This window comes from Convolutriloba macropyga, chromosome 11, assembly GCF_964194025.1.
Source record: "Convolutriloba macropyga chromosome 11, txConMacr16.3, whole genome shotgun sequence".
Lineage (NCBI taxonomy): Eukaryota > Metazoa > Xenacoelomorpha > Acoela > Convolutidae > Convolutriloba > Convolutriloba macropyga.
The window spans coordinates 40,804,985-40,829,932 of record NC_134478.1 but is presented as its reverse complement, the minus strand read 5'-3'; the positions used below and the strand labels follow the sequence as shown (position 1 = coordinate 40,829,932).

At 39.9% G+C, this 24,948-nt stretch overlaps 1 protein-coding gene across 4 annotated transcripts in view; it reads left to right on the top strand.

Moving 5' to 3' along the window:
- LOC142349030 (interferon-induced GTP-binding protein Mx-like) overlaps positions 1 to 24,948 on the top strand; it is a 73,844-nt gene that overhangs the window by 24,233 nt on the left and 24,663 nt on the right. For 3 of the 4 annotated variants that reach the window (XM_075400438.1, XM_075400439.1, XM_075400441.1), the window contains exons 6-7: positions 3,871 to 3,995; positions 5,759 to 5,986. In XM_075400438.1, the coding sequence (XP_075256553.1) occupies positions 3,871 to 3,995; positions 5,759 to 5,986 (353 nt within the window). The remainder of the gene's footprint in view (positions 1 to 3,870; positions 3,996 to 5,758; positions 5,987 to 24,948) is intronic. The other variant, XM_075400440.1, reaches the window with a different exon arrangement.

Sequence of the window (24,948 nt, the reverse complement as noted above, 5' to 3'; positions counted from 1 at the left end):
ATACAATAAGGTATGCTAGTAAATAAGACTGCTGAATTATTTGGACCCATTGTGTTCTCATTGTTTTCGAAAAGAGGACCCAGTCTTTCTAAAATCATTAACAACGAGTGCCAGATAGCGGTACGGGGCCTAGACCACAGTAGTACAGATGTGCCTGAATTCGAAATCCTTTAATTTTCATTACGTCAAATTGTAGATTAATAATGGAAAGTTGAGTTACTTGAAGTTGCTTGTCACAATTGCATGTAAATTAGGTGTAACACTTAGAAAAACAATATTTCACAGCAAATTTCACAGCAATTAGTACATAAAATTCATCGCTTTTGCTGCAATCAACCCGAATTATGCATTTGTTTGAGGTTAAAAAAACTACTTGCCGCAAATCTTATATTATAAATTTTGACCAGGATTAAACACACTAATTTTTAGACTCACTCATGGTGGCTGCAATGTGCGTGCGTGCGCGCGCATATATATATATTATATATATATATATATATATATATATATATATATATATATATATGTGTGTGTGTGTGTGTGTGTGTGTGCGTGTGTGTTTATATATATATATATATATATATATATATATGTATATATGTGTGTGAGAGTGAGTGTATGTGTGTGTGCGTGTGTGTGTTTGTGTGTGTGTGTGTAAGTGTGTTTGTGTGCGTGTGTGTTTATGTGTGTGTGCGTGTGTTTGTGTTTGTGTGTGTGTGAGAGAGATAGTGTGTCTGTGTGTTTGTGTGTGGGTGTGCTTGTGTGTGTATGTGTGTGTCTGTGTGTATGTGTCTGTGCGTGTGTTTGTGAATGGAACTAAGGTACAAAACAAAAAAAATCGGTATAAATTTGGGCAAAATGGAGAAACCTTTGAAAGCAAAATGTGCTATTGTAATACACTGAAACGACTGGAAAAACTAATTAATTTTCCTTAGAAAACCGAGGCCTATCGTTAATTTGACTACTTGGCAGAACATTAAAAGAACATTAAGTATAGTCAAATCAAAAATATTTGCTGATTATGTTTCATTTATTTTAAAATTTTTATTTATAGACTGATTTTATTTAAAATTTTAATTGATTTCGATCAGAAAACGACAAAAATTTATCACTAAGGAGGTTAAGTAACAAGACAACAAGAAAGGAACAAAAAAGTTTTCAGGAAAAATTCAGCTGCGAAGTCATAAAAACCATCATCTGCCCAATTTGACACTGTATCAATGCAATTTAAAATCTAAGAAAAAACAAGATAATGTTCAGAGATTAGCCAAAACGTACTTGAAAGAATGAAAAAACGACTGAACTCCGGCCCAGGTGACGTCACAAGTGAAAACCGCAGGCGCAAGATGAAAGAAAACGCTTCTAGAAAAACGATATATATATATATATATATATATATATATATATATAAATATATATACATATACATATAGATATATATATATATATATATATATATATATATATATATATATATATTATATATATATATATATATATATATAAGTATATATATATATATATATATATATATATATATATATATGTATATATAAATACATATATATATATATATATATATATATATATATATATATTTATATGTGTATATATATATATATATATATATATATACATATATATATATATGTCTGTATGTATGTATATAGCTTCATTTAAAATGACTATTTTGTTCTTGTAACAATTCGGCATGGCTAAGATGAGCAATCTATTTCTATTTTTCATTGATATTAAAAACTAAAAAGAGAAAGCGGAGCTTAAACAGTGACAATCATAAAAAATTTCAATTTCCTGTTATTTTTTTAAAACCAAAAGAAGATTTACAATAGCTTCATTCAAAACGCTTGTTGAAGATACACACACACTCACACTCGCACACACATGCACAAACACGAATTTGAAGCCTCGTTTATTTTTATTATTTTGTTAAACATTCTGAGTCTGTTATTTCATTTGCAAAGTTTCGGCTCTTTTCAATTTCCTAATTTCCTCTATTTTGAATATTACTTGTCCCCATTTCGTTTTCCCCTCACAAGTAGACTCAGAAAATCATTGAAAGAAGACAAAAAACAGATCGTGCTTGCTCATAGAATTTTTATGCACGCTCATAGAAAACACATATACGCATTATTGTGCTCTGATACACGTATACAGATGAACAATTGATTTACTGTGAAATGAAGTTGACTCTGCGTTAAATAGTTAATATTCGATAAAAATTCAAATGTTTTATCCCGAAGTAAGCAAGCCTTGTTTTAGTTTTTTGGTTCAGTTTTTATTTGTTTTTCACAGAAAGTTTTGTTGGAAAAAATGAGAATGAAACAGCAAAAAGAGATTGAAACGGTAGCGAAGTTTGAGGCCGTTTAGCAATATAAAAAATGGATAAACTAAAATAAATTTATTGAAAAAATAGCAGGACAAGTGTTGACTTACAATCCAAAGATATTAAAAAACTAGATAACCTGACCCAACACTGTTAGAGAAATTACATTTTGGTAGTCAACAAATCACATGACCCAGAAACGACTCAGAACTACTTAGAAACGAAAAAAATGTTTCCCATACCAAAATTCGTTAAAAATGTTCCCACACCAAATTCGTTAAAAGTGTGACTATGTGTTGAATTAGTTAGGCAACTCACAGTATTTAACGATCAAAAACATAAAATCTTTTATTAATAGCCAAGAGCAGATCGACAAGAAGACTAACAAACGAAGGAAAAATTTTTACAAATTTACTGCAACTGATTGGAAACAAAGGGTGTCTAGGCAAAAATTATATCAGCCACTAACTCAAAAAATGATTTTGAAAACAAAATGTTCTGAAATCCTAACAAAAACCATTAACTGCTAATTGATGCATTTAAAGAATGCAACTAAGCATCAATCAAACATTTGTATTGCATTAAGTAGCATTTGCAAAAGATAAAGAAAAAAAAAGAAAAAAACAATGCTTACAGAAGTCGAACTAGCGCAAGGGAAAAAAGACGTTCTCAATAAAACCGAAAAGTTTGTTTGAACACCAGATTCTTACATCACTTTTAGAGCAGTTTGAATAATATCACGTTTTGAAGCTCATCGAGTTTTTTTGCCCATTTTCTAACTCCAATGTGACTAAAATCACTACTCAGATTTGAATTTTGTTTACTCCGATAACTGTTTACTCAGGCTACAAAAAATCTAAAATTGTGTGAACATATTAAAAAATCAACGCCCAAGTGCAATCTCAATCTTGCGGACAGTAAAAAGACTTTTGCAGAATTCCCCATTTTGATTAATCGGCCGAGCTGATTTCAATGCTCAAAATTAAATACAGCTATTACCAATAAAATGGGACAAAATCGGATGTTCGGTCTATAGATGGACCATTTTTTTGTTGCGTGTTATGATAGCGCTCCATTTCGCATCTCCGTAGCCATAACCATCTTGCAGTGTGGCCATACTCAGCAATATACCAAAGATTGCACCAATAAATCGAACAACTGGTTTTTTCGCAATTTTTGTATTTAATTCTGAGCATTGAAATAAAATGTTGTACAATTAGATTTATCTACTAATCAGGATAAGGCATTTGGCGATATATTTTTTATTACAATCCAAAGGATGGGTAATGTTTTGGGGTCCTGAATTTTTTAAGATCTGTTAACACGATTTCCGACTTTTTGATATCGATGGGAAGTCAAATTTAAGAAGTAATTGTAGCCACCAGCAAGACGCTAACGCTCTATACGAAAAACTGAACAAAAATGAACTAAAACATGTCTTCAAAGTGATAGGCTCTTTAAAAAGTTTCAAATTAAATGTTCCAGACGTTTTAATGCTAAGTTTTGAAAGGTTAATATATTTTCAGAGCAATTATGGATGAGATCAGAGGGCAGCACCTCCACCCGTACATGCACTACGTCTTTGTCAATACTCTTATGGACACTGATGACAACGAGTTCGCATTCTTTGAGGCCCTCGCCAGAGACACTGGTTAGTTTCTGCATGAATAACATTTTATCCAAAAAAATGGCAAAAAAATTTTCGAGTGCAGAGTCTAAACGTGCAAACATTTGAGCAATTGTAACAACCCACCTGTGGCATTAGCTACTTCCATACGGTACTAAGGAAGTAGGGCTTAGCGGACTGGAACCTATCGAACCTACGGTATTGAGATAACCCACTAGATTTGCTACCATTGCGCCAGCTCGGATAAATTGGCAACTTTGTTAGCTAGAAATACTACAAGCTGGGTTAATACTTCATTATCTAAATTCCGACCAAATGTGTGATCACAAGTTGCAAAAAAGTCGGAATAGTCAGAAACGACTAGGAAAATGTCTGATCACTGGTCACCTAAAAAAAGTATTTGAGATCGATATTGTTTTCAGTCAAACCGTAGTATCTGGTTATGATAGAGTCATTCACCAAGAAAAGATAAAAGTTGCGGCAACATATAAAGCACAGTGTTATTTTTTTCTAACAAAAAAATCTAACAAAAAAGAAAAATGTTTTTTTTTTGGATGAATAAACGACCCTTTTTAAATATTTCTGTTTGTAATTAATGTCTGTCATGACTTTGGATGTAATTTTGTTTCGAAAAAAAAAAATAAAAGTATTACAGACTTTTGCCCTTTTCTCTTTCTTTTCAACCTGTTACCTCGTCTCACTAATGAATGGCCTCATACTAAATTATCGGTGTTTGAAGAAGGCGCAATCAAATATATTTTGAGGGCCAAAATATGGCTTTGTATATGGCCAAAATACGGTTTTGTTGCGTTTTCTGGCAAGTTTCAATTGAATTTTTGTTTTTTGTTTTTTGTTGTTCTTTTTAGCCGCTTAAAAAATTGAATAGAAGCATTGGTAGTAAACCTTTGGGATATTTTGCTTGATTTCTGATGGTTTTCATTACTTTGAAGTAAATTATATAAAAAAAGCAAATTTTTTAACTTTACTGTTTTTGTTCTTTTTTGTCTAATTGTTACCAAACCTTTTTATGGACTGGTCCCATCAATATCTTTCCGGGTGATTTATAAGTTATTTTGTTTAGTTTTAGGTTTATCTGACGGTAGGTTGACTTTGTTATTAAATTTTGTTTTTTAAAAAGACATAAAGTTTTTGACGTAAATAATGTTTGTTGTTGTTGTTGTTTGATTTTGCTGTTCGTCTTGACTCACTTTCTTAATATTGGCATATCACAGCAATCTAGTGCATCAATTTTTACTCCACTGAGTTATTTGCTTTGGAGGCTATCTTATCGTTCATACACATTTTTTTTTGAAAAATACTTCCCAAAAAATAATTCTTTGGTTTTTCTATCTGTTCCTCATTTGGTAGACAATTATGCCAAAATTGTGGATGAGCGGGGTCGGAACTTTATATGCCATCGCACATTACCGAGCCTCCTTGTTTCAATATATTTTTGAAGTCAAGTTGGAGACTTTGTGCCTGAGTAACATGAGTTATATAAGTTTCAAAAATATATTATATGGTTTTAAAGAACTTTGAGCATGTATCAGATTGTGATCTGATCAGAGGGGAAAAACTGGAAACTAATCTGATCAGCAACAACTTGGGTCGCACCACAGCCGCACAATTTTTTAGGGTAGTGAATTGATTTGATCAGAGTTGTCTTCGTTCTATGTGCTGATCTGTGATGCTCTGATGATGAAGTAAGCAAGATGGTTGAGCCAGAGGTCATACAGGTCTGCTATTCACCTTTTTGTCAATTAAAAAAGCAGGAAATGTTTTATCAGCAGTGCCATTGGAAAACTGCACTTCCAAGAACCTCTTCAACAAAGTGTCTTACATGCTTCTCAAACTTGTCATGGAGGAATTCAGAACTTCGTGGGAAGCAGTTGATGAATTACACAACAGAATTATTGAGGAAAAGAACATCATACCTGTGTTCACACTGGATGTCAAAAGAGTGATGGAGAAGGAAATAACCCATTTTATAGAAAGAAGTCGGCACTTGTTACAAGGTAAATCATAATCATCAACAAATTAAAGGGCTCAACTTTTTTCTTTGCTACTTTTTTGGCCTTTGACTTCGAAGTAATTGAATATTAGGTGAGAGCTGATAAGTTGAAAATTGTTTACAAACAGGAATTCAACTATTACTAGCTTTTTTTCAAAAAAGGAAAAGTTTTCATATTAATACAAAAGTACCTCTGCGGAACAAATCTGCTTTTTCGTGTTCTTACAGAGCATAAGCAATAAATAATATATATTGGAAATAAAAACGTTCTCTGAAAATTATTCATTTTCATTCACGTTGTTAATCCTAATAAAACATCTTGAAAAAAAAACAACACACAGACACACATACAAACACACACACACACATACACACACACGCACACACATACACACACGCGCATTTACATATACACACAAACAAACACAAACATACAAAAAAACACACACACAGACACACACACATACACAAACACACACACACAGACACACACACACGCACACACTCATACACACACATATATACTGTTGGAGCTGAGCTTAAGAAACAATAAAATTGCGTAGGAAGTAAAAAAATTCAGTGCATATCCTATTTTTATCCGGAATATCCATCCTCTTAGCGGGAAAACTGTGTATAGCAAATCAGAAACAGCCCCGTATGCTACGTAAGCAGGAAATTTGTTAACAAACTGAACAAAAATAAGAACTCACAATATGAACAAGTGAAATAGCAACACAAATTGTCAGCCTAGCTACTCGAGCTAGCACATAATTTCAGCAAGAAAATTGTTCAAATAATATAGTCTTGAGCAGTGTATTTGTTACTGCATCAGTATAACTCTTGAGCAGTATAATTGTCACATTGTTACTGTGTCTTGTTACCAACGTTTTTCTGGAGCAATATTTTATCTAATATTGTGTCTTGAATCGGAAACGTCTTGAACAGTGAATTCAAGTTTCTGTGTCTTGATTTGCAATTTTCAACTCGTGAGGACTCTGCGAAAATCACAACACACACCTAGGACTAAGTTTTTCATAACACCTCTTATGCATATATTTTTGACTTTGATTTGTTTCATCAAGTTGATTGAGCTGGCAAACATATAGAGATCCCGTATTGTGTGATCTGTGGACCCATTTCAATTGAGAAAAAACTAACAAAAGTAATAAGTTAAATTAAATAATGCAACTGTAAGTACAGCAGAGCGGATATACAGTTACAAATGCAAACTGCATAAACGAAATATTCGGACAGCTTTCGGAAACACTCAGAACGAACTGGGCGGTGTAAAACTTTCTTTGTGAAACACAAGGAGAGCAGCTGTTACATTTCGTTCACTCAACCGGACAGTGAAATACAAACTGCTGTCCAACTCAACTCTGAAGTGCCAAAGGCATCAACGAATAAAACAAAACTCAGCAGTCAATTCAACGACGCAAAGCCAATAAGGCAGAGTGCACCAGAAACTGAATAGCAAGGCTTAATTGAAGCAAATAAACAAAAGTACTGTAGAGATTCAAGCTGCAGTCCCAAAGTACCAACGAAGTGACTCTGTCGCAGAGTCAAGACATTTCGCATAGACAGATTACCAACTGCCGAAAACAACTTGAGTCAAAAACTCAGGAGGGCCAGGAGCTAATCAGAAACAACGATAGATCAAGCAAACTCAAGATTAATTATCAACAGGCACTGAAGCTTGACGACTCTCTTTGCATTCTTATTCGGAAGCGAGCAAATATTCTTCGTGATCCGGAATTGTTTGAACTTCACGAAGCCGAACGAGGAACGACTAAATTTACTGCAAACACAACACAAATTGGTTACCATACATTCACGGAATAACAAACATGACGGATCAAAAGAATCGAACCACACAATTGACAAGCGATGCAGAACCAACTGCCGCTAAGACTTTACAGTCTGTTGTAGGAGTTTCTCACCAAACTGCTGAAAATGGAAACGCAAACAAGGACAACGATTCAAAGGCCTCCTATGATAAACGAGCTAAAACGGCAGAAAAGTTTGCGGCTCTAGAGAAAGACTTTGCATCAAAAATGAGGTTGCAGGAAATTTAATTCGAAATGAAAAAAAGGCCTTGAAATAGACAAACAATTTTTTGAAGAAGAAGAAGGTGCACTGAAATTGGAATGCAAGAAAGAAACTCTTGACGCAAGAGCATCAGATTCTGATGATAGTGCAGCCCCTAGTATTTGAAGTAGATCACTCGGATAACTTCTCCAACTTGCACGATTATAGTTTCAAGCGTGCGAAAACCAGGATCGACAACATTTATCACAGGGTAAGCTTCAATCACGAAGGAGTACTTATGTCGCGATCACCAAAAGGAGAGCGTGCCAGCCCAGCCCGGGAACAAAACAAGTTTAAGCGTAATAAACAAAGCAACAGTAGTCAGCTACCTAAGTTGAAGTTGAGTTCATTCGACGGAAACCCCCTAGAGTGGACGGAATAGTCAATTATGTACGAAGAAACGGTTCACCGGCGCAAGATACCTGACTCAGTGAAAATGAGTCATTTGAAAACTTTGTTGACAGGTAAAACCAAGTCAGCTATATCAGGAATGGGCTATTCGGGAGAGTTCTACGCTCAAGCGTGGGAACTCCTGGGAAGGAAAATTGGGCGAACTTACCTAATTGCCGACGCTCAGCTTAACACATTGCGCAAACAACAACCAATTAGAAAGTACGACTCAACAGCTGTCATTAAAAATTCATTAACAATCAGCAACCTATTTAATGTACTGAAGCAATAAAATTATGGGGGCAACCTGCGTTCAAGTTAGTTGAAAAGTGGTTAGTTCGAATGGTTTTTGTCCATGAAGGAATGCCATCAACCAAGAACGAAAGAAATGAAGATGATCGACCAAAAGCTAACAAGAAAAGACGATTCTTAAAATTGTCAAATGTTAGTGCGAGTTTTATTGCTAACGAAACGAAGCAATTGCAAAACAACATCTGTCCGATAGCGGATGGCACTCATAAAGTATGGAACTGTCCTATACTTAAGAATATAAATGTCACCAATCGCTATGCAGCAGTGGGATAAGAACGCTTATGTTTTGGATGTCTCGGGAAAGGGCATGCAATCAAAGATTGTAAAGTTCCTCGTGCGGTATAAATGGTTGTACCAAAAAGCACAACAGACTGCTCAACTCAGAAAACCAAATGGACGAGGATTGTCGCGCGGTTAATGTAAGCGCAGCAGCAATCAACTAGAGTAACCAAGTTACTAGTTTTCTTCAAATAGTTCCGGTATCGGTTCAGAATGGTTGTAACAGGTTGACTGCTTACGCTTTCCTCGATAGTCGGTCAACATTATCATTCATCGATCAAAGTGTCAAGTATCAACTACAAGCCAAAGGCACGGACGTTACCTTGAACATAGCTGGCATACATGGGACGCAAGGTTTGAGGACAGAGAAAGTTCCTATCACAAAAAGGGACTACATTTAAAGGTGCATTCGATTGAAGCGTTTGCACACCCGTCAATCTCGTTGGGAAACACGACATAAGATTACAAGGGACTGAAGATCGGCTTCAGACACCTGAAGGTTCTCACCAACGGAACATTAAATGTGATGGAAGTAGGCATCATACTTAGACCGAAATGCTTACCAAATTCAACGTCCTTTGGACTATAAGGTTGGGACACGAAATGAGCTTTTTGCCGTTCCAACAGAATTAGAATGGGTAGCCAGTGGTCCCATGACAGGCAAAAAATTCAAAGTGTTTGTCATTTCGTATTTGTCCACAGGAGAAGTGAAAATGGCAGAAAATATCCTATCATGGTGGGACATACAAACCTATGCCTCCAAAAAAATGTGTATGTCAAAAAAAGGAAGAGCAACAAGCTCAGTAGTTTCTAGAGAGCACAACAAGGTTTACAGGCGAGCGGTACGAAGTAGGCATGCTATGGAGTCAACAACTACGGCTAGGTCCTTAGTCAGCTCTACTCAATGGAACGAAGGCTCCAAAAGGACCCCAATTTGAAAGAAGGGTATCAACAGTCAATTGATGCAGATGTTGAAAAAGGATTTTTGAAGATCCTGAACAAATCGGACGTCAGAAGCACTTTCGGAATGGAATATTTTTTTATCGCACTATACAATACTAAACCGCAACAAACCAAATTGGTAAAGTTTGTCGTGTTTGCAACGCTGCAGAAAAGTACAAAGAAGTATGCCTAAATGACAGGCTATTAGCCGGACCCAGATTGATTGGAACAATATTCAGATTTCTAGGGAGACCTATGGCCCTAACTACAGATTTTGATTCAATGTTTCTGCAAGTGCAAGACTCTGAATAAGATAAAAGCTGCCTGAGATTCCTATGGCGGCCAACGACGAACAAACTTGTGCAAATTTACGAAAATTAACGTCATTTTTTCGGAGCAAAAAGAGCACTAACATCTGCCAACTACGCTCTGAAGCGAGTAGCGATCGATAACGAGGACGAACTCCCAATTCCAGCAACAACAACCCAAAACAACTTCTACATGGACGACACCATCAAGTCAGTCGAAACATCTGAAGAAGCAATCAAGGTTTTCAAACAACTGCAACCTCTTCTCTCAAGACATGGATATGAACTGAAGAAGTGAATCACCAAGAGCGACGTGGTAGCCAACGCAATCCCAGAGGACTTGAGATCAATCAGCAACACAAGGCAGGTCGAAGTAGAACCCAGCATGGAAGGATCATCCGTGCTTGGGCTTCAGTCGACGGTTACCGATGATGGTCTACAGGTTTGTGAGAGGTATAAGCCAAGAAGTTGAAACCCCAATCGCTCTAAAGAAAATCTTATCTCTAGTTTCATAGCGTTTGATCCTCTGGGATTCTTTGCATCATTCAGTGTTCATAGGAGACGACTCTTGAAGAGAATCTGGACCAAAGATGGACAACAATGGGACAACTCAGTAGGACCTAAAGAAAAAGAAAATTTCCTGAAGTGGAAAGTGCAGCTTTCAGAAGTAGCAGAAACCAGCAGTGTTAGAAGATACTTCCGCACAGCCAAGGACAAATGGGATCTTCATGTGTTTGCCGACGCATCTGCGCAGTGCCATACCTACATTCAAACCCCAAAGAATACTCCGCAGACATAGAATTCGTAATCGGAAAGTGCAGAGTCGCACTGATGCGACACCTTGCCTTACCACGCTTGGAACTACAAGCAGCAGTGATGGCGGTGAGACTTAAAGATCAGATATTGAAGAAACACGATTCCACGATTCTTAGTTGTAAATTTTAGACAGACTCCACTACTGTTTTGCAATTGAATCACAGCTCCCACCGTAAGCAACGTGTGTTTGTTGCAGAGTAGCTGAGATTTTGGATACAACTGGAGTTTCACAGAGGAATCATGTGAGTGGTATCAACAATGCACTTGACATCGGGACACGAGCGATCAATGTTGACGAAATTTGAGAATGTTGAGAAGCTAATGGCTCACTGGGTCGGCCTGGTTGAAGCAACCGGAGAAGGAGTGGCCTGAAAAGTTTAATTTAGCTTTTGCTTCACACGAACAAAACGAACCAATGGTCTTCTCAGCAAAGGTTGAGGAGAAGAAGTCGATGATATAGTGGGAGCTATTCAGCAATGTCAATTGTCTAGTAAATACAGTGGCATACGTGCAGCGCGTATTAAAAAACAAACTGGCAACAAAAACGCTAAGTTTTGAAAAAATGGAGGGTGCTCAAGCAAGCATCTTCAGACTTGCAGCAAGAACAGTTTGCTGAGGAGATGAAATCTCTCAAGGTTGAAAGAGAAATTCCAAAAAACGGCAAAACTCTCCAGTTTTCACCATTCATTGACCAGCGAGGACCAAGGCAGAATACGTTAAAGTCAATTGAACTTCGAAACCAAGCATCCAATACCGTTACATCAGAAGCACTATGTAGTTGAATTCATCTTTCGAATTGAACATAAGAATGATCATCACGAGGGTACTGAACAAGTCAGAAACATAGTTCAGCAGAACTTCTGGATCCTAGGCTTACGGTCAAAAACAAATGCATTAGATGTCGAAAGGAAAGAGCCCAAATAAAGGAATCGGTAATGGCAGATCTACCTGAAGAACGATTAGTTGCATCAATAGTGATCTCGAATGTGGGCGTAGACAATTTCGGACCATTCACAGTAAACATTGGTCTAAGAAACGAAAAGCGTTGGTGCTGTCTATTCACATGCCTTACTGTACGAAAGGTACATGTAGAGATTGTACCAAAACTAGACACTGATAGTAGTCGGAACGCAACTATCAGATATTGAGGGAACACGAATCGAAGATTTACAGTTGTAACTGTCGGACAGACTCCACTACTGTTTTGCAATGAAATCACAGCTCCCACCGTAAGCAACAGGTGTTTGCTGCAAACAGAGTAGCTGAGGTTTTGGACACAACTATTTTTTCACAGTGGAATCATGTGAGTGGTGTAAACAATCCACCTGACATCGGGACACGAGCGATCAAGGTTGACGAACTTAAGAAAAACAAATGGCTGACTGGGCCGGTCTGGTTGAAGCAACCATAGAAGGAGTGGCTTGAAAAGGTTAATTTAATTTCTGCTTCAGACGAACAAAACGACCAAATGGTCTTCTCAGCAAAGGTTGAGGAGAAGAAGCCAATGATTCAGTGGCAGCGATTCAACAATTTCAATTGACTAGTAAATACAGTGGCGTACGTGCAGCGTGTATAAAAAAAATGGCAACAAAAACTCTAAGTTTTGAAAAAAGGGAGGGTGCTAAAGCAAGCATCTTCAGACTTGCAGCAAAAACAGTTTGCTGAGGAGATGAAATCTCTCAGGGTTGAAAGAGAAATTCCAAAACAACGGCAAAACTTTCCAGTTTTCACCATTCATTGACCAGCGAGGACTTGTTCGTGCCCAAGGCAGAATAGTCAAAAATCAATTAAACTTCGAAACCAAGCATCCAATACCATTACATCAGAAGCACTACATAGTTGAATTGTTCTCGCGAAATGAACATAAGAATAGTCATCACGAGGGTACTGAACAAGTCAGAAACATAGTTCAGCAGAACTTCTGGATCCTAGGCTTACGGTCAAAAACAAATGCATTAGATGTCGAAAGGAAAGAGCCCAAACAAAGGAACCGGTATTGGCAGACCTACCTGAAGAACGATTAGTTGTATCAACAGTGTTCTCGAATGGGGGCATAGACTAATTTGGACACTTCGCAGTAAACATTGGTCGAAGAAACGAAAAGCTTTGGTGCTGTCTACTCACTTGCCTTACTGTACGAGCGGTACATATAGAGTTTGTACCAAAACTAGACTCTGATAGCTGTCTGAACGCAATTATAAGATTCATTGCTCGCAGAGGCAAACCGTTCAAAATGATTAGCGATAACGGGACAAATTTTATTAAAGCTGAAATTGAATTGGCAGAGTATATAGCAAAATGAAACAATGAGCGAATTGAAGAACATCTGATTCAACAAAGTATCAGATGGCAGTTCAACCCACCTATAGCACCACATTTTGCAAGAGTGTGGGAAAGACTGGTTAGGAGTTGCAAGAAGGCAATGTACGCAGTGCTGGGCATTCAATCAGTCACGGAAGATGTTTTGTCAACCACGATGTGTCTTGTTGAACAGACACTGAATGCTAGACCACTGACACCGGTCAGTTCTGATTTAAAAGCTATTACTCAGAACCATTTTTTGCTTGGCAATAAGAACCTTTGCTTCCGTATCTATCAGCTGCAGAGCTTTTTGTTGATCATAGAAAGCTCTTCCGACAAACACAAACTTAGGCAGACCTCATCTGGGTCAGATTCCGTAAAGAGCACTTGCCAGCGTTGAGCAGTCGAAACGAATAGCAGACCACAACGGACAGAAGTCTTCAGCAGGGTGATCTTGTGTTGTTAGCTGAAGACAGTGAGGAAGGTGGATAGTACGATTTCGGTCGAATAACCAAAACCTTTGCAGTTTCCGATGGAGTGATTCGATCAGCGAAATTCAGAACAAAACGTGGACACTACAAAAGGCCAGTAGTGAAACTTGCTCCACTACTACCAACTGCCGATGATGTTTTCACAAAGGAAAACAGGGCCGGTGATGTTCGAGCTGGGCCTAAGGAACAACGAAATTTTACAGGAAGTTAAAACTCAGTGCAGATTTAAAACAGATGCAATTAAATGCGTAGGACAAAAACTATTACTGCGTTCTATTGTTATCCAGAATATCCATCCCCTTAGCGAGAAAACTGGGTATAGCAAATCAGAAACTGCCGCGTATGCTACGAAAGCAGGAAAATTGTTAACAAATTGAACAAAAATAAGAACTCACAATTTGAACAAGTGAAATAGCAACAGAAATTGTCAGCCTAGCTACTCGAGCTAGCACATATATTCAACAAGAAAATTGTTGAAATAATATAGTCCTGAGCAATGTATTTGTTACTTCATATTGCCAAACCAAACCCTTGAGCAGTATAATTGTTAAATTGTTACTGTGTCTTGTTACCAAAATTTGTCTTGAGCAATATTTTATGTAGGGGCAAAACCCTCTTTCAATTATGATCATTTCAATCTTTTTTGTAGTATGTAGCAACGTATAAATAGACAAATCAACGTATTAATTGTAGTACGTACATCGCAACGTAATAACTCGTCGATGGTAGCAACAACTGCTTTTTAGACCGCAAAATTTGATGCTCTTTTGGCCGGTCTTTTGACCGAGCATGAATCAGTTCAATGCCAGTCACCATTTTCTACCAATGAATCCCAAAAACCCGAAAATTATTGAGCCGAATCATGTCTTATTTGATAGGTCTTATGATTAGATTTACTTGAAATTATGTTATTTGCACTTTTTCCGAGCTTTGTACGTAAATTGGACGCATTTTTATACGTAATTTAAATACTCCATTCTGATTGTCTAATAAAAATGACGCATTTTGGTATATTTCTCGCTTACATCTATTTAGTTAGTAACATCCTCCGGCCCACCGGAAGATGTTGGGAGAACGGGTACTAATTTTAGAAGCGGACAGAGAAGCGATCCGGTGGACGTGCGCAAGACGGCGGAGCGTGCGACCTTGTCGGAACCGTAACGAAGTTCGGTGATCCGATCAGTAGGGTAGTAACCCCTTAGGTTGGTCTCTTCAACTACCCAGACCAATTCATCAGTCCTTAGGTGTTGCTCGGCAGGCGTATGCCACTTGGAACGTCGGTTCAGCGTCGGCACGTAGTCTTTAATCCAACGAGACCAAATAGCGTTAGCGTAAGATTGCGCGCGGGGGTGTAACGATTACGGTGATCAAACTCATCTACGCCAATGATTGAAGGGAAACTATGGGCTTGGTTACCGAGAAGAAAATGATTAGGTGTTAATACGCCTAGGTCGGACGGGTCGGCGCTCACGGGCGTTAACGGGCGTGAGTTAAATGCGTGTTCGACGAGACAAAAAGTAGTGTTGAAAAATTTGTCAGTGAGACGACGAGTACCGAGAATGGTGTAAAGTATTCGCTTAAAAGTACGTACCAGCCTCTCCCAGATTCCAGCTTGATGTGGCGAACTGGGGAGCTTGAACTTCCACTTAAGGCGTTTGTGGGCAAGTTCGACGGCGATGTTGATGGTGTTCCACTTCTCGATATTCTCGTGTAGTTCTTATTCCGCGCCAACAAAGTTAGTGCCATTGTCTGACCAAAAAATGGCAGGTGGACCCCAACGGGAGACGAACCGCTCCTCTCCCATTACACACGAACTGGCGTCCATAGACGGAACGATTTCAACATGAACGGCGCGAGTAGTTAAGCACGTGAAGAGGAAACCCCACCTCTTCTCGGTCGTCCTGCGTACAGTAACATAAAATGGGCCAAAGTCGTCGACCCCGGTGTTCGTGAAGGGAGGAGACTGGTATGCGAGTCTTTCTTTTGGAATGTCAGCCATGATTGGTCGGATAGTGGCAGCTCGGAACCTTTTGAACGTGACGCAGTTGGATTTAATGGAACGCAGTGAGGATCGTAGTTTGAGGATGGTATAGCGTTTTTGTACTTTAGCCCGCAAGAAGTCAATACCTTGATGACGATGTATAACGTGGTTGTGTCTAAAGAGCAACTTTACAAATGCATGGCGTGCGTCGATAACAATACGATAGGATGTTTTACATCAAAGTCAACTTCGACCAACCGTTTGACGCGGCCTGCCGAACGGATTAGGCGATTTGGCCTAATAAAGGGAGAAAACGGAGCAATGCGGCTACTGCGTTTCACGGGCTTGTTTTCGAGGAAATCTTTTCTCTCTGCATTGAATGACTCTCCTTGGACAAGATACTAGAGATGACGCTCGGCTTCGTCGAATTTTGTGGGGTCTATGATGCTATCATCGGCATTACGGTGACATCCGTGAGATGGTAACAAGCGGAGTGCGCACGCTGTTATCCGTAGCAATTTCTGATAAGAACTGTACTTATCGAAAAGAATTAGTTGCGGGGGCGGTTCCTTAGTTGACTTGTTTACGGATGCGGTCAATCATGTATTGGTTTCGTCAGTTTCCTTAGTTACTATACCACGTTTGATGTTTTTAACTACTTCGGTGCTTGGTTCGAACGGGAATTCCTTGGTTTTCAAGAAGTTTGGACCCCTCACCCAACTACTCGATTGCAAAACCTCAGCGGACATACCACGAGTACCGGCATCTGCCGGATTATCGCTTGAGGCAATGTGGTCCCATTCGTCAACGCTAGTGTGTTCTAAGATCTCGCAAACACGGTTTGCAATAAATATTGGGTGCTTGAATGCAGAGTTAAGCCATTGCAAGACAGTAGTGCTGTCGGTTCACATGAAAACCTTGTTGACTTTTACTGTGAGAGCTCGACAGATATCTTGTTTCAATCGATTGGCCAGTAGCGCTGCCTGTAACTCCAGCTTTGGAACAGTCATGACCTTCATAGGTGCTAAGCGAGCTTTACCCAGGACAAACGCAAGCACCGTTTGGGGCCCACTCGAAGTAGTTACTCGAGCTCGGAGCAATGCAACGGCACTGAAAACTTCTTGTGAACTATCGCCAAACATGTGCAGTTCCAGCTGTTCAAAGTTTCCGGAAAAGTGGCTCCTTGGTATAGTGATTTCGGCAAGCTTGGGTAGTTCTACACTCCAATCAAGGAACTTTTCAACGGTGTCTTTTGGTAATTCTTCATCCCAGTGCTGCGCGCTGACACGCCAGATGTCCTTTAGTAACAATCAGGCACCAACGGTAAATGGTGCCACTAGGCCGATGGGACCAAATACCTTAGACACTAGGGTCAATACCAAGCGTTGTGTTAAAGACTTAATTACTGTGCTGGAGGTAGCCCGACTCACAACTAGAGTTTCATTGTTGTGGTCCCATTTCAACCCAAGCACGTGCGAAGAATCCTCCTTAGATGAGGCAATTACTTTCGGTTCGGTAGATTGAGGTTACCCATCAATTCGATCAGCCAGATTTGGTACATTGCTTACAAACTTAGTAAGCTTGAACCCACCTAGATGGAGAAGATGCAACAACTCCTTCGATCTTTTGAGAGCCCTCTCAGGCGACTCCACCGAATCCAAGTAATCGTCCATGGAGAAGTTTTCTAGGACGGCTTTGGTTGCTTCTGGGTACTGACTGACATTGTTTCGGGGCGTGCGTTGCAATGCATAGTTAGCGCATGTGGGCGAATCTTTAGCCCCGAATATATGGCGCGTGTATTGATACACTACAACTTTTGTGGTGGGGTCCTCCCGCCATAAAAAACGCAGTGATGACTGGTCAGAGTCAGGGACACCCACTTGGAGGAACATGCCTTCGATATCTGCGGAAATGGCGAATTGAAGTTGACGAAAACTAAGTAGCACATGGATTAGGTTTTGGAGCAGGTCGGGGCCAGTGAATAAGGATTTGTTCAAAGAAGTACCGTGGAACTTTGCTGCACCATTTAATACCCTACGCACTTTCTCCGGTTTGTTCGGGTTGATTACGGGATGATGTGGTAGGTACCACTCTCTATCCGACCACTGTTTGACCATGTGAGCAACTGATAGTCTTAGCGTAATTTTCTTTCAAAGTTGTATCTCTCGAGAGCCGCTTGTCGAGAGACTTGAGATATACCAGTGTCGAAAAGTAGTTTCTCGGGAGGTGGATGTTGTCATCAGCCCATAGCATACCGACATCGTATCTTTGGCCGTTATAAAAAGTTGTTGTTTCAAGTTTTTCCTGCGCGCGAGCATCCGCTGCGGATCGTGGGTCAACCTGCTTGTACGTGCCGTACGATTCCATTTCATACCAAGACTTAACCTGACAAGCTAATTCATAATCCTGTTCGACATTGGCTTTGAAACACATTGAGACTAAACATGAACTTAACGGAAGTGGGCTGCTTAAAACCCAACCTATGGGCAAGCGAACAGCGAACGATGAGCACTGTTCGTTGGCTGCAAAGTACTCTAATGGGCGAATGGCATGGTAGACATCCTGTCCAAATATCATCTCAATGTTCCCATAGCTATTATTTACTGGATATAGGACGGCCAGATCTGGTTAAATTTCTTGCATGGACTTAACGTCAATGATGTCGGAACCTACATTTAATAGTTCCCTCACATAGGGACGCACAGTGAATGCATCGAAGTCTTGATCTTCATGAGAGGTCACAGTCAATTGAACCACCTTTGTGTCGATGAGTTCTTCTGTGTTTATACCCTTGATGGTCAGTTTTAATGCGGTACCCTGCAAACCGAGTCTAGCTGCGAGGCTATCGGACACCCAAGAGTTACTGCAAGCGGTATCGCATTAATCCAACGCCGTAGTACTAGTACCAGAGGAGTTAGTAAGTTTCAGTTTCGTGACCTGAAGGAGGCCTTTGACATCCGTCACAGAAGACAAAGTGGTTTTTTTGCTTGGTTGCTGTTGACCGGTAGGTGGCTTACTAGTACCTGTGTTCGACTTCGAAGTGTTGATGTTGTTGTCTGTAGAGGGTTAAGCTGGAATAACCCTTTCCGCTCCGTGAAGTAGAGTGTTTTGCGGGCTGTTGCAACCATCTCTCCTACACTTATGAGGACTTGGGCATTGCCTAAACATGTGTTTATCACGCAACACAAGATAAACAGAGCTTTGCTTCAGCCAGGACCTTGGCTCTCTGCGTGGGCGTCTTTTCCTTAAAGACACGGCATTCCCCAAGCCGGTGGCTGCCTTTGCATACAATGCAACTAGAGATTGGTGGTGATGGAGAACTCTGTTGCGGCTTAACACTACTCTTGTGTTGCGTATTTGCAGCAAATGCCTTCGAAGCAACTTTTGATCTTGTTACTGATCAAAAGTTGCTTCTGATCTTGTTATCTTGTTTGTTGGTATCCTCAGTCCTTGCTTTAAATGCGGTATTCTTCATTAAATCGTGCGCTTCGGCCTTCTTCTTTAACCAGTCGTTGAAATCCAGAAAAGTAGGTTTCACCCAATGCTTTTTGATTGTGAAAAGTGACCACGATTCCTTCGTTTTGGGTGGAAGCTTCTGTACGGCGGTGTTGAGAAGCGCAGCACTCTTTAAATCTGAATTGTATGAGAGCGATTTAAATAACCCGACAAGACCTGAAATGCACCCTAAATAGTTAAAGATGTTGTCGCTATTGTGCATCTCCAATGGCGGCAAGCTGCTGAGTTTGTCCAAATGGGCACTTACAACCGCCTGTGATTATCCAAAATTACGTTCTAAGGTCCTCAATGCGTTTTTGTACATTGCGCCGCAGTAAGCGAACTCAGCTATAGCTGTTTTAGCTTTATCAGTTACGAGGGTCTTAAGGTATGTCAATTTCACATCATCATTTAGGGACTGAGAGTCAATTGCGCTTTTAAATTGACCATACCATTCGTGCCGCTGTAGAGGATCCCCGTTGTATTGGGACAACTTCCATTTGGGTAGAGGGTCATTCCTTTTGCTAGTTAAGGCGTTAGTGAATGCCTTAATCAAGCTTGCATTTTCAGATGCTGGCGCTGGAGGCGTGGGATAATGTGGTCCACCCCAGCACAATGGTATCGGAGCAGTATGCCCGTATGTTGGATGTATAACCGGCGTAACAAAAGGTGGCGCGATGTTATTAGTTGTACTAAAGGGGTTAACAGGGATGCTACAATTTGCTTCGTGGTTGCTATTAGGATTTTGTGGTGCATTCAATTGCATGATGGGATGGCTGATGAGTGGTTAGCTGTGTTTGGGGGTAGGCACGGTTGAACGTTGTTGAAGACCATTGCATTATTTTTCGCCTGGTTTACGTTTGGGGGAGTATTCTGAGGAAAACGCCACAAATTTAAATCGGGGTTAGGGTTAAGGGGACGTTTCGGTGCTGTAAGACTCGGTACCAGGCGGGATTGAGATGAATGAACAATGTTTTGTTGCGGAATGTTGAGGAAGTAAGTTGCTGTGCTCGCTGGAATGAACGACGGAATCACGGGAGGCTGAGGATTGAGTTATTGTTGAGGCGTGATTACGGGTGGAGGGTTCACGAGTGGGTTTAGAGGTGGAGGGACATTATGCGGTGAATGGGCAATAGAGACTTGTGTTTGGTGTGGAATGTTACTTTGAGATGGATTCTGTAGTTGCGGAACATGAGGCATCGACATATGTAATTGACCAGGCACACTGGAGTTTTTCAAACCCAAAAACTGATTTACCTGTGGGTTTGTTGAAAAATCAGATACGAAAATGGAGTTCGTTGGTGCCGTAACGGGTGTCAGTGGCCGGGGAGGTTGCATAGGTGGCTGAAGTGGTGGGAGTGCGACATTTTGTACGTCGACTGGTATTTGGTTCACTGGGTTCACCTTACCACTTCCTGAGGGACTGTGTGCCTGCTCGACCCTTTAATCACTGAGTGATTGCTGCAGTTGAGCCGGGAGATATTCCCGATACAACGCTTTTTGCTGAGCAACAGAAATTGCAACTCCTGGCCGTGTGTACTGAGAAAGCATTTCAAGACGATTTAAGTTATCGGCAACATTACTTGTGTTTTTTTGAGAATTACTAGGGGCAGGGGCAGTATCTTTAACAGGAGGGTCGGCAGTTGCTGAAACAGGACGAGAAAAGTTAACTCACTTGCAGCAGTCAATGAATTACTTGCTGGAAAAGAATTTACCCAATCCTGAACAAGTCCCTGACTTCTATCTGATCCCCTATCTTTAAGCAAAATCAGTCCACTTGAGTGGTGACTAAACAGTGAATGATTATCCATTAATTCAGCCTTAGCTAATTTAGCTGCGGCAACACGCTGGCGGTGGTCTCCCTCCAATTCTTGAAGTGCCATCTGCTCCATTTGTATTTCAAGCTCCTTTTTTCTCATCGCAATTTCGTGTTTTTGTTTAGCGAGGCGCATGGCAGCTTGTTCTTGTTTCTCGGCCTTGTCGCGTTTTAGTTTTGCCATGAGAAAGTTATGTTTACGCTGGCTAGACATTGATGATGTGGTTCGGCGTGAACTTCTCCTTGACTGCCCTTGAGGATTAACGCCCTCACATACGGTGTCTCGGTCAGCTACTGTGTCAATATAGCTTCTAGCCGCGAGCAAGAATATGTCATTGTTCTTAGTTACATCATCCAACCATTGCTCAAGGACAGGGTAAATTGAATCTAGGTTCTCCGCTTTACTGGCCAAGTCAAATAGTTCCTCATTCTTCTGCACCAGTTTACTGAAAACGTCCTGAAACTTAGAAACCAATCGTTCAACTTTAACACTCCTGTCTTGACAATCTATGGCATCTGTGATGTCCTTATGGATGTTGCATAACTCAGACTCTAGATTAGATCTTGCATTAAAGAGCTTTTTCTTTTTCTCTTGATGTTCGGCCATGATCTTAAAACGGCTGATTTCTCAAATTAAAATAAGTTCCAAACAATCACAAAGGATGAGGGTTATACCAAACCCAATTGACGACGACCTGATAACCAAGCCGCCGAAGAAGAGCAGTAAAGAAGTTACCGAGTAATAAATTTTTCGGCGAAAGTAAGTAACGAAACATGAGACTCACCAGAAAGACAGGAATCCGCGAAAGAGGGCCGGGTGGATAAAGCGCGACGAAACGGGAGACGGGGCGTGAAGGACGGGTGGACGGCGCACAACGAAACGGGAAACGGAACTGAACAGGCGGAAACGCGGATAGCAAACGGGCGACGCAACGGACGGGACAGAAACGAGGAACGAGCGAAGCACGAAAAAACGGGAAACGAGACGGACGGGACGGAAATGTTGGGCGACGGGCTCACGACGCGACGGGAAAACGGACGGTTAGAACGGAAGAGTTGAGCGAATAGCGCGCAACGAAACGGAAAGACGGGAAGGAACGTGCGGGAGACGATTAGGCGGCGAGCGGGGAGGTCGCTAAGTACTATGCTAGCAGACCACAGCAACAAACTCAATCAAACAAACTAGCCGTAACTCCAGAACAAACTTAAGTCACACCCTAGGAAGGAGGAGAGATGCTACTGCAAAAGACAAACAAGGACAGGTCATTATGGGGCTTAATATATACAAATAACAATTTAAATTACGGCAACATGATAGTATACTAAGTGGATGAAAAGAGCACAAAAATTACTAGCCGTAACTCCAGAATAAAATTAAGTCAGACACTAGCAAAATTCAACCCTAAACAACCGATCAGCATACGAACAATTTTAAACAAACTACAGCAAATGTTAAATAATATGTAGCGTTTTTGTAATCTATGAAAGCTGGAAAAGTGAAGAAACAACCTAGCCGTAACTCCAGAACAAACTTAAGTCACACCCTAAAAGGCAAAAATGCAAACCAACTAACAATCATACAGTTACACGCAAACATACAGTGGTAAAAATCAATATAATACAACACGGGGGCTAGTAAATTAGTAAGTTGGGACGGTCCAAAAACCAACTAGCTGTAACTCTAGAAAAAACTTAAGTCACACCCTAGAAAGCAACAAGACCAAAGGAACCAAGCAGCATACTAGCTTAATCAACATACTGCAACAAAACACAACATACTTCATCATATATGACAACATACTACATCGAAATTCGGAAAAGTAGACGGAGAAACGAAAAGCAAAATTTTGAGAGAGCAATGTTATTGAAAAAAAAAACGGAACACGGACAATTGACGAGTGAAAGGACAAAAAGGACGCATACGAAACGTTACTTAAGCGAGCGACAAAACAAAATTCTGGGAATTCGATAATTTTTTTTGCTGGCCGGAGGTTGTGAATTTTTTCACAGATTATCTGTGTGAATTGAGTTTCACTCAATTGACAAGACTTCTAGTTGAAAAATCAAAGTTTTAACAAATTTGTCTCAAAAATTTTGATATGTGGTGTTTGGTGGTGACCGGTTTTGTAAATAGCGGAATTCTTAAGATTTCCGTGTTGAAAATCGCGGAATTCTTAATTTAAGGTTTCCGTGTTGAAAATCACGGAATTCTTAAGATTTCCGTGTTGAAAATCACGGAATTCCTAATTTTTGATCAGACACCGTTAATTTTTTGATAACGCATTTTTTTTATTGAAAAATTAGGAAAATTAGGGGTTGGAGTTTGCCGTCCAAACAACTAAACAATTATTTCACAGAAAGATATCACAAAAGGAATTAAAGGTTAGGTCTTACAGTTTTTCTTCTTTGTGTCCCTGAGAACCTAAGTCTGACTGCTCTTTGTATTTTCTTCTTAGTACCAAGTAAAACCTACAACCCATGTACTTCCTCAAACGGTGTCTGCATTAGTCAATTTTAGTCCTGTAGGAGATCTGTATAATTTACATTCAGCGGTTGTAGGTTTGCTGTCTCTCTGGCATCAGATTCAATTTCTTCCGGGTTCCTGCAGTAAAGGATTGGAAGCAGGCCAATACTCGTCGAGGGTAACTCCTTTTTGGTTTGTACAAGGAATCACATTACCCTTTTTCAACGATATTCCGATATTTAACTGGGGCCGTCTTCATAGAGGCTTATTAACTCATATCTGCAGAGGAGCGCAATAGTTTGGAACACTTGATACTCAAACCGTCGTCCACTACTTCCAGATACAAGCTGCTCCAAGCCCACTTTTAAGCTGGCCTTCGACAACTCTGCCAAATTCTGATCTGCTGGTGGAAACGTTGATTGATCTTTCAGAACGCCCTCGACGCTCGTCCAGGTGTCGTCAGGCACAGGCGTTTTCCCATTTTCTATGTAGTTAATCGCTTTAATGAATCACAATAAATTAGCAGAAAGGTAGCTCGTTAACAGCGCGGCACCAAAATGTAGGTGAAAACACTCTTTCGATTATGGTCATTTCAATCTTTTTCGCAGTATTTAGCAATCGAGCAAAATTGGCTATAAATCGTCATGAAGCAACGTATAAATAGACAAATCAACGTATTAATTGTAGTACGTACATCGTAACGTAATAACTCATCAATGGTAGCAACAAGTGGTTTTTTAGACGGCAATTTTTGATGCTCTTTTGGCCTGTATTTTGTCTGAGCACGAATCAGATCAATGCCAGTCACCATTTTCTACCAATGAATCCCAAAAACCCGAAAATTATTGAGCCGAATCATATCCTATTTGATAGGTCTTATGATTAGATTTACTTGAAATTATGTTATTTGCACTTTTTCCGAGCTTTGTAAGTAAATTGGACGCAATTCTATACGTAATTTAAATACTCGATTCTGATTGGCTAATAAAAATGACGCGATTTGGTATATTTCTTGCTAACATCTATTTAGTTGGTAACGTTTTATCTAATATTGTTTCTTGTATAGCAAACGTCTTGAACAGTGAATTCATCTTTTCGTGTCTTGATTTCCAATCTTCAACTCGTGAGTACTCTGTGAAAATCGCAACTCACACATAGGATTAAGTTGGAAAGCAATATTTCATAACACCTCTTATGCATGTATTTTTGACTGTGATTTGTTTCATCAAAATGATCGAACTGGCAGACATATAGAGATCCCGTATTGTGTGATCTGTGGACCC